This window comes from Benincasa hispida, chromosome 6 (assembly GCF_009727055.1).
Source record: "Benincasa hispida cultivar B227 chromosome 6, ASM972705v1, whole genome shotgun sequence".
Classification (NCBI taxonomy): Eukaryota; Viridiplantae; Streptophyta; class Magnoliopsida; order Cucurbitales; family Cucurbitaceae; genus Benincasa; species Benincasa hispida.
In genome coordinates, this window is record NC_052354.1 from 18,578,869 (window position 1) to 18,589,888 (window position 11,020).

Here is an 11,020-nt window from a genome sequence, read left to right on the forward strand (position 1 = left end):
AGTAGCTTTGAGTTAAGCCTTAACTAGTAGAAATTTAGCTAAGTGTAAAGTCAAAAGAAGCCATGCGTTGGGTGTTAGGAAATATTAACGCATGAGATGGGGCTGAGTAAGTAGAGATTAAAAGAGATTAAGCATTGAAGCCAAAAGCAACCATGCATTTTGTGAGGTTGGACGCATGTTGGCCGAAGCATTGGCAAAAGGCATTACCAAGAGTTGCTCATACGTTGAGGCTGCGTGAGCGAGAGAAGCTTGAGTGCAAGGCATTAGGAAGATGATCATATAGCTTTGGGCGGCACTGACTGATGCGCTAGACGATCGTGTAGTTGTAGGCGGCGCTAAATGATGTGAAGCAATTCGCTAACCGATAGAGCTAAACGATAAGCGATGACACTACACCATCAGTGCGAGCACTAGACGATAAGTGTGGAAGCTAAACGAGCGTTATACGATAGCACTATACGATAGCATTAAGCGTTGAGCAGGCTCTGAGTGATAACACTACACGATGGCGCTGTACGATGAGTGTGAGCACTACACGATAGGCCAAGCACTAGACTATGGGCGTGTGCGATAGACGCAGACGCTGGGTGATGGCATTGCACGATAAGCATATGCATTAGATGATGGGCAGATGCGTTAGACGATAAGGCATTGACACTACACGATGAAGCTAAATGATGGGCGCGGCAGCTAAGCGATAGGCTATGTGCGATATTTTTTAGAGCGAGACGGTGGAGAGCGAGATCGTTGAGAGCAAGATATTGCTAAACAATTGAGCTACACGATCGGGTGTTAGTGCTATGCAATGAACGTAGGAACTAGATGATTGGTTACAGTAAGAGACAATGAGAGGGCTTCAGTAGACGATGGAGCTAAGCGATGGGTGCGAGAGCTGCACGATGGACTAAACAATGGAGCGGTGCTGAGGCTTGCGTTACGCAAGGCTGATGAGCTCACTCGAACAAATGGCTATACCAAGAGGTGATTAGACTTGAGTTAGTAGAAGTTGGACAAATAAGGTTTCATGCAAAGGAAGTCTTATGCATGAGGAAGACAACTTAAGTAGGTGTGTGGCATGAGAGTAGATGAATGACAAGGAAGTAGGTGGTGGCAAAACATGGTGCAAACACTTCAAGAATAGGAGGTGTTTTGCATTGGAGGCCTTAAAAGATGAGAAGGATCATTTCTTTTAGCCTATAAATACCACCACAAGAGGTCTCTTCAGTACATAAGTCGAAATCCTCTTGAACTATAGTAAGAAGAGTGTTTAAGAGCAATTACGGAGATAGTCATACAGTGAAGTCTAAGAAGGGTCGAACTGTCGGGTAATCTTGGGTCAGTCTTGTTGTTTTGATGATTCCAGCCAAACCACGAGAAGTTCTAAGCTAAGATTTTAAGTAAGAAAGAGACATTTTAGAGCATGTTTGTAGAAGAAAGTATCTCAGAATAAGGCTTAGAACTATGAGTAATTTGAGCTTAAAGATGAATTTGGATTTTAGGGTCCGAAAGGGAAGCCCAAGGAAACTAAGGAACTTCTAAAGAGGAAGATTCCTACCTTACCAATGTGAGTGGTACTTTTCTTTAAGTCTTAAAGCATATCTTTTAGAGTAAAATGTATATGTTTATATTGTGAATGAGTGTTTTAGCATGAGAATGAGATTACGTGATCGGGATGGTTAGGAGGTCAATAGACCTAGTTTCTGAGCCTCAAGCAAAACCTCACGGGATGGTCAGAGGACCGAGAAGTCTAGTTCTTGAGCCTGTGGGGGAAAATCTTGCATGGGATAGTCAGAAGGCCGCTGAGCCTAGCTTTTGAGCCCATGAAAGGGAGGTCTATGTGTACATAGTTTAATGAATGTTTATGAGTAGTAGAAGTTAACTATCTACCGTGTGTGTAAATAGAGATCGGACTCATTCAAAAGTTGAGGTTTGAGTACTAACCTTGTATTTATGATATGCTTGTATTATTATGAGTTGAAATAGACTCTAGAAGTTACTTACCACTCATTGAGCTTTGTGAAGCTCATCCTTTTCTTTCATGTTTTCTTCCCAAGTAGTGAAAAGTGAGGAGTTCCAGGGTGCTGTTAAGGTCAAGGTCCGCCACAAGCCATAGTTACACTTCCGGGGTTTTAGAATTGTTTGTGAGACCTACGCTCGGCCTCGAGACACCTTTTCTTGTGTCCCCCTACTGGTGGTGTTTGCATAGGTCAATATCAAGGTGAATGAAGAGAGTATTTATAGTAAGCGGAAGAGGTAAAAACTGCTTTCTGCTGATAAGTTAAATGGTGATAACTATACGAGCTGGAAAAATACTATTAACACTATACTCATTATCGATGACCTGCAATTCGTCCTGATTGAGGAGTGTTCTCAAGTCCAAGCTTCAAATCCAGCCCAAAATGTTCAGAAGACATACGAGCGATGAGTCAAAGAGAATGAAAAGGCTTAAGCATATATCTTGACCAGCTCATAGTCCGTGAGATCATGAAGTCTCTAAAGGGAATGTTTGGACAATAGTCCTCACAACTCAAACATGACACTCTCAAGTATATCTTCAATTCTTGAATGAAAGAAGGGACATCAGTTCGTAAACATGTTCTAAACATGATGGTCTACTTCAACATGGCAGAAAAGAACGAGTCTATCATTGATGAGGTCAGTTAGGTTAGCTTCATCCTGAAAACTTAGGCTTGACTACAACCTAACCACTCTGCTCAATGAGCTGCAAACATGCAAATCCTTGATGAAATTCAAGGAATAAAAGGGTGAGACAAATGTTGCCTCGTCCTTCGAAAAAAGTCTACAAAGATTCGACCTGTGGAACAAAGTCAGCACATTCTTCTTCTGGCACTAAAAGATGGAAGAAGAAGAAGGGAAGTCAGGCGAAAGCTAACCTCGCCGCTGCCCAAAACAACAAAAAGGCCAATGCTGCAAAGGGAATTTGTTTCCATTGCAACAAGGAAGGATAGTAGAAGAAGAATTGTCTAAAATATTTGACAAAAAAGAAGAAGGCCAAATGAGGTAAATGTGATTTACTTGGTAGGAAACTTATTTAGTGGAGAATGATGATTCTGCTTGGATAATTGATTTAAGCACCATGAACCATGTTTGTTCTTCATTTCAGGGAATTAATTCCTGACGACAGCAGAAGACTAGTGAGACGACGATGCGGGTTGGAACTAGGCATGTTGTCTCAGTTGTGGCAGTAAGAGGACTCTGAATTTGTTTACAGAAATCTTATATATTATTAGAAAATGTTTATAGAGTTCCTGAATTAAAAAGGAACTTAATTTTCATAAAATACTTATTAGAACAATCGTACACTTCGAGTTGTAATGTGAATAAACCGTTTATTTAAAAAAATGGTGTTGAGATTTGTTCTGCAAAGTTAGAGAGTAACCTTTATATGTTAAGGCCGTTAGTATCAAAGACCCTCCTTAATATTAAATTGTTTATACCTGCGGTAACTCAAACTAAAAGATAAAAAGTTTCTTCTACAGAAAATTCCCAACTCTGGCACCTAAGGTTAGGTTACATAAATATCAATAGGATTGAGAGGTTGGTTAAGAATAGACTTCTAAGTGAGTTAGAAAAAAATTCTCTATCAGTATGTGAATCATGCTTTGAAGGCAAAATGACTAAGAGGCCTTTTACTGGAAAAGGTAATAGAGCCAAAGAACCCTTAGAACTTATACACCATTTCTGAAACACCTTTGGAATTATGGAATGGCTGTAAATGTAGTTTACACCATTTCAGAATCTGGGGTTGCCTAGCACATGTGCTTGAGGCTAATCCCAAAAAGGTGCAAATCTTTGCTAGATTATTGGCAAAGGGTTATAGTGAGTTGATGGAGTTGACTATGAGGAGACGTTCTCACTAGTTGCCATGTTAAAGTCTATCCAGATACTTCTATCTATTATTGTATATTATGGCTATGAGATTGACATATGGATGTCAAGATTGCCTTTCTATCTTGAGGAGACCATTTTTATGCAACAACCAGAGCGATTCATAATCCAAGGTCAAGAGCAAAAGGTTTGCAAGCTCAATTGATCTATTTATGGACTAAAACAAGCTTCTCGATCTTAAAAAATAATGTTTAATAATGTGATCAAATCTTATGGCTTTGATCAAAATGTTGATGAACCTTGTGTATACAAGAAAATCATCAACAATTTAGTAGCTTTCTTAGTATTATACGTAAATGATATCCTACTTATTGGATATCAGTAGCTTTATAATAACTAACAACAACCCCATAATTCATTCGTATATGATGTAAAATATCTTTTGGTGTTAAATGATCATAGGTATCTCTAAAATTTTCAATCATACAATGACTAATAAACTATGAAGATGCCTGTCAGTGAGAAGAATGAATCATCAAAGTGCAATTATGTTTATTAATATACTTTCAAATCATCCAAAATTCACTACTTTTATAACATGATGCTCTAACAAACCATTGGCAACCATCTTGAATACATTCCAACTCAAAATTTGACCTAAAAGTTCTAAACTCAAAATTATTCTTTACAGCTATGAGTTAAAACAACTTTAATAAAATTGTCTTACCAGTAAACAAGTCATCTATGAAGCACAAACATAGATGCGGTTATATGATACAGATACGATCGGATACGACGATTCGTCGATTTCTAAAAAACTAAGACACGGATACGTCTAAAGATACGTCATTTTTTTATATATATATATTTCTAAAAAAACGAGGATACTGATACATTGACGATACATTTTCTTTTTCTTAAAAAAATCTAGGATATAGATAAATTTAACATACAAGTTAATAACAATAGCACAAAATAGAATACAAACACTGAAATACAATACAAAAAAAGCAACATCTAAGATGTTGAAGTGCAATAGTTAATAAAATGCAATAAAAAAGTGACTCATATTACAAAGAAGAAGAAGAAGATTAGAGGGAGAAGTATGAAGATAAACGAAGAACTTCTTCATTGAATTATTGAAGATATCCAAATGGTTTATATTTTGGTGGACTTTATGGGGACTCAAATGTGAAGATGAAGATTAGATAATTCTAGGGTTTGGTCTTTTATTTATTTTTTTCCTTTTAAGGACTCGAGTAGTGAGCTTTTTAAATAGGTTGGTTAGTTTTAGATTGAGAAATATTAGATGAGTTGCTTGTCATTTTTCTTTAAAAAAAGTACATGTAGAAATAGATACGTCAAATCATGTGTTAGATACGTATCTGATATGTGTCTGATACAGATTCTTTACCTCACATGAAGTATCTGTGCTTCACAGCAAGTCATTCTTCTTCAAAGACGATGCAGAAGACAAATTGTTAATATGAACATCTCTAGAAACTTCTAATCCACCTTCAAAATCAGCCTTAATAATAGTAGAAGGAGTAGCATCTGAAACCTATAAAAGCATATTCACAACATGAGCAACTAAAGTCTCAACCAAAGACAAAAACGAACATACATCTTTATCTTCAAGAATCTTAACAACATGTTGAACCCCAGTACTACCTAAGTTCAATAAAACTGAAAGTTCAATAGATGAATGAAGTTGAAGTTCATTCCGTATGAAGTTAACAAAAAACTAAAAAAGTATCGCTTCCTCAACCACATAGCATCGTCGATTATCCCAGTGACCATTATGGATAATGACTATTGGAAGTTTAACCATAACTATAAAATGCTACAAAAATATAAAAAGAAAATAGTAAGATATAACTCAAAATGGTAATCAAAAAGTAATCACATGCAAATCAAATAAAAATCAGATAACAAACTCATTGATATAACTTACATTGATATATAGGTAAATAATACAAAAAAAATAGTCATCACATGATAATAAAATACCAATCAAATAAAAATCTTCAAGAAAAAAAGAGAACACAAACGTGAAACTAGTAACAAATAAAACACAAACTTCAAGAAAAAAAAATCTTTAGCTGAGGTAAACAATTTAGAAAAGTTTAAAAAATCTTCTTCATCACTGTTCGGTTGCACCATCACGATTTCACACTGAATCAGAACAAAAAAAAAAAAAAAAAAAAAAAAAAAAAAAAAAAGAGTGCGGAAATAAAAAAATTTCTCTAATCAAGTGAGAAACAAGTAATCTCGACTTTCGTTCTGTCCTATCATGTGTGTGATTTCAAAGAAAATGAATAATTATTAGTTTAAATCTCCTTTTGGACCTGTAATATCGGGCTTAATTTTAGAAAACGATCAAAATCTTTAACACCAATCAATTTTATACGTTCCTATAAAATTCAATTTCAACTTCTATCCATTTGAGATATACCTAAAAAATTTATGAAACGTTGTCGTCACCTGAAACACACTGAAACCTAAAAAACGAAATATAAAAAAGAAGAGAAGAGTAAAAGAATCCACACATTTGCATCATAAATCTCCAGCTGACAAAATCAAAATAAAAAAACAACAGATTTCAAAAACAAACCTATAAGAATGAGAGAATGCAAAGACAAACTTCAACCAAAAGTTTGAACGAGAACCTTCCACCAATCGGCTACAAAAATCTACAGCTAGCAAAGTGAAATCGAAATCTCCCGCTGATCAATTCAAGATTCTTAATCGAAATCAATTATAAACAGAAAAATCGAGAAGCAATTGAAATATTTGACGTGATTTTGGAGCTTGGTGTTGCTAAAGGTGAAGCTGAAGAAGAAGCGAAAAAGGGGAGAGAATCACGTCAGTCCTCAGATTTGGAATATATATTAGGAGGGTAGTTTTGGAATAAAAAAAATTAAATCTTCTTGGTTTTAGCCAGCTGATTATTTTTATATATTTTACCATATCTGCAATACATAAAAAAGTGAGACATGGATGCTAAGATATAATTGAAATAAGCTAACCTAATGCAATTTCCCAATTCTAAATCCATAGCCAAACACACTTTAGGGGCCGTTAAGATTGAGACTTTTTCAATGCCTAGAAATTAAGAATGCCTGGGAATCAAAGATGACTATGTTTGGTTGTACATGAGAAAACAATGTCCGGAAATAGTATGTGTGAGAATTAAAGATAACTGGGAGTAAGGAAAATGGCGGTGGAAAATGGTGGTAGGGAGGGGAAGAGAAGTGAAAATACACACTTTTCAATGACTATGTAATTCCTTCACTTGTATGGCTAAAAGATGCCTAGGCTAGGAAATGCTTTTCCTAAATAAACAAAACCCACCAATCAAACATGGGCTTTGTAAGCTCATTCTCATCCTCTTTTCCCTCCAACCAAACAGTCCCTTAAATTTCTTCCCATTTTGCTGGTTTTGTATATAGTATAAAATTTCTAAACTTTGTAACAAAAAAAAAAAATCTAAACTTGAATAAAAAATTTTGAAATTTGAACAACCATATAATAAAATTAAACACATACCAAAAATGCAATTTGCCCAAAAGACAAAATCTTAAAAATAAATAAATAAAAATACCAACTCCACTGCAAACCTTTCACTTGATAAAATTGACAAGAACACTGGAGAAGGGCAATGGCAGGGGGAGAATAGGAATTAAAATGCAGCACCAATTTCCACTGATACTGTTCTCCCTCATCTTCTTCCTTTTCGCTCTTCCTCAACAATCCGTTCTCTGCAAAACATTGAAGCGCGATGGTACCTTTTCTTCTCCTTCTTTCCCATCCTTTATCAAGCTAAATTCCGTTGAGTTTTACACTAGGGTTTTTGTTTTCGTGCAGTGAAAGCTTTGACTGAAATCAAAGCATCTCTCGGCTGGAGAGTGGTGTATTCCTGGGTCGGAGATGATCCCTGTGGTGGCGCTCACCTTCCACCTTGGTCCGGCGTTACCTGTTCCACTCAAGGAGATTACAGAGTCGTCACTGAATTGTAACCTCCCATTTTCTTTTTTATTCTTCCTTGTAATTTTTGCTGTTTTAATAACTTCACCCTACTTAAATGTTCAGAAGTTTTGTTTCAGAACTAATTTCATTTTTGTTTGTGATCATTTCTTTGCAGAGAAGTCTATGCGGTTTCCATCCTTGGACCTTTTCCTGTCGCGGTTACCAATCTCTTGGACCTTACTAGGCTGTAAGATTTCTTCTTTCTTTCATCTTCATCCTATTGAAATAATGGATGAGGAGATAGATTGATACTTTCGCCATTGTTGTCTAAATCCGTTTCCGGAGAAAGATGTTAGTAAATGATTATAGTTTTCTGCAAAGTGAGTTTAGCTCAACGTAGATCGAAGGTTTGATCCCCACCCAGTTAAACTAAAAAAAAAAAATAATAAAAAGAAGAAGAAAAAGATTATAGTTTTTTAAACAGAAATGTTATTCCATGTACAAAGTAGTTTTGCTGGTAGCCAACCGTTGCATTTTCATCCATCACAGTCAGTGATTCAGTAGACTGTTATTATTTATTATTGCTGTTATTTAAATATCCTTTGCCTCAAATCACATCTAAGGTTGATTCTGTTATTAATTTTCCTTATAATTTAAATGAAAGGTGGTTAAGGGGAGAATAAAGTCCTATCTCTTCGAGATGCTCATGATTTGTATGCCTGTGTTTGTTCTTATGACAGGGATCTTCATAATAACAAGTTGACCGGACCAATTCCTCCTCAAATTGGACGGTTAAGACGTCTCAAAATACTGTACATCCCTTGTACCTTTTTCCTGTGATTTTTCTGGTTCCTGTTTCTTTATTTCAAAAGAGTTCAAAGTCCAATTTTTCTATGGATGTTATATTATTTAAGGAAATAAAAAAGGAGAAGGGGGGAAAAACAATTTCAATATGGTTTCCCTTTTTCAAGAAAGAAAAAATGGCTTGCTAAACTCAATGTCAATGGCAAGCAACTACGTACATGTCATGAGGATCATGGTTCAGAAGTTTGGTTCTTTTGCTGATCATTTGTTGTCTAGTTTATTTATAGTTTTGCATCATTCCGTTTTCAGTAATTTAAGGTGGAATAAACTTCAAGATGTCATCCCTCCTGAGATTGGTGCACTAAAGAGCCTAACTCATTTGTAAGTAATTTTAGTTTCTGGTATAAATTTTTTTTTACCAATTTCATGTGTTATAAATCTACTCACTTCTGTTGCAATTTTGAGCTTATGCAGATATTTGGGTTTCAATAATTTCAAAGGAGAAATCCCCAAAGAACTTGTAAATCTTCGAGAGCTCCGCTATCTCCATTTAAATGAAAATCGCCTTTCAGGGAGAATTCCTCATGAACTGGGCACCCTACCCAATCTTCGTCACCTGTAAACTTCTGTTATTTGGACCTTTTTTTCCCCTCACGGAACGTAATGTATCACTTTCTAATGTTTGACATGTCATTTGGATTTTGTAAAGGGATCTTGGTAACAATCATTTAGTAGGAACCATAAGGGAACTGATTCGCCTTGAGGGCTGTTTTCCATCACTCCGCAACCTGTAAGTTAATTGAATCATATGATGTGTCATTGACGATTGTCAATTCTTGTGTTATTGTCAATATTTTTAAACACTTTTCTAAACTAGTTTATTTCTATTTCTATTGTAGGTACATTAACAATAATTATTTTACGGGAGGAGTTCCATCACAGCTTGCAAACCTGACTAACTTGGAAATTCTGTAATTTGTTGATGAAAAAATGAGCGCTTTTTTTTTTTTTCTCAAGTATATTTCATCTATTTTATCTAAACATTTGTTTTATTGGGTTTAGGTACCTCTCCTACAACAAGATGTCTGGGATAATACCACCTGGGGTTGCTCATATACCTAAGTTGACTTATCTGTAAGCCTTTTCTTGATCCTTCTTCAGTTTTATTTGGTTGAACCTGGCATTTGTCAGCTTGTAACTGTAAAGAAGTTACGGAGTGCAATATTTCCCTTTCTAACAAGTATCCTATAAAGTACATGTGACTCTTCTGTTATTATCATTTCCATGATCGTCATTTATTGTGATATAAATCAATTATGTTTATTTAATCTTTTTTTTTTAAAAAAAAAACTTGGTGTCTTACTTTTCATTTTACAGTCGCAGGTATCTTCTTTGTATGATCATTAGTGGTTCGTTTTCTTCAGATTTTCCTTTCTTACCTACTGTGAAGGTTTTAATTTTAGGTACTTGGATCACAACCAATTTAGTGGAAGAATCCCCGATGCCTTCTATAAACACCCAATCTTAAAAGAAATGTGAGTGAATTCTAAATTCAAACTGTACATCGATTATCGTTCTGTAGTTATTTTTCTCCAAGGCCATGTTGTTCACAGGTACATTGAAGGAAATGCATTTCGGCAAGGCGTCAAGCCGATAGGTTTCCACAAGGTTCTTGAAGTTTCTGATGCTGAATTCCTTGTTTAATTAGTAAGTTGAATAGGGACCGTAGTACTGCTTTCACTGGATTTGATTGTCAGAGCATGATCGAGATCCTGTTTACGTGTCATTATTGTATAGGGACCATGCTAATCTTCTCTACCTTTGTCTTTATCAAATGTTTCTATGGGGACGTAGAAATCTTGTTTACATGTCATTCTTGCACGAGGGCCATGCTAATCTTTCTGTCTTTGTCTTCGTCCGATGTCTCCAAAGGATGTAGAAATCTTGTTTACGTTTACACGTACATCCAAATTGTCAAAGGTTCGTCTCTGGATGTTGTCCTTATAAACTTTATATACGAACTATGTATATAGAAGCATGATTGGGTTGCTAGAATTAACTTAGTATAAACCATGTTCTTCGTAGTAATAGAATGTCGAGTGAATATATCGGCTTCTGTTTGGTGCAGTCTTCTCTATTTGTTCAGACATGGATGGTAAACTTCACGTTGTTATATTATATGTTTTGGATGCCAAATATACCGTTGTTGTAAGGCGTGGTCATACTTTGACGCAATTTAATTTTTTAACTCTTAACGTAGGCCATTTAAAATGTGAATGAATTGGTTAATGACTAATGACTAATGACTAGAGAATTAGGGAAATTCATATTTTGTTTTATCTTTTTAGACTCATTGAATACAAAAAAAATGTTTTTGGTAGACATCCGATTCTATTTT

General features: G+C 35.4%; 1 protein-coding gene across 2 annotated transcripts; it reads left to right on the plus strand.

The window, feature by feature from the left end:
* Nucleotides 1–7,464: 7,464 nt before the first annotated feature.
* LOC120079413 (leucine-rich repeat receptor-like protein kinase TDR) lies at nucleotides 7,465–10,742 on the plus strand. 2 transcript variants are annotated; one of them, XM_039033580.1, is made up of 11 exons: nucleotides 7,465–7,633; nucleotides 7,717–7,864; nucleotides 7,994–8,065; nucleotides 8,559–8,630; nucleotides 8,932–9,003; nucleotides 9,097–9,240; nucleotides 9,332–9,412; nucleotides 9,522–9,593; nucleotides 9,685–9,756; nucleotides 10,086–10,157; nucleotides 10,236–10,742. In XM_039033580.1, exons 1-11 carry the CDS (start codon nucleotides 7,537–7,539, stop codon nucleotides 10,324–10,326), a joined length of 993 nt encoding a protein of 330 aa, XP_038889508.1. In that variant the 5' UTR covers nucleotides 7,465–7,536; the 3' UTR covers nucleotides 10,327–10,742. The 2 variants fall into 2 exon arrangements, with proteins under 2 accessions (XP_038889508.1, XP_038889509.1); XM_039033581.1 differs by lacking the exon at nucleotides 10,236–10,742 and having other exon boundaries at nucleotides 10,073–10,157.
* Nucleotides 10,743–11,020: the final 278 nt, after the last annotated feature.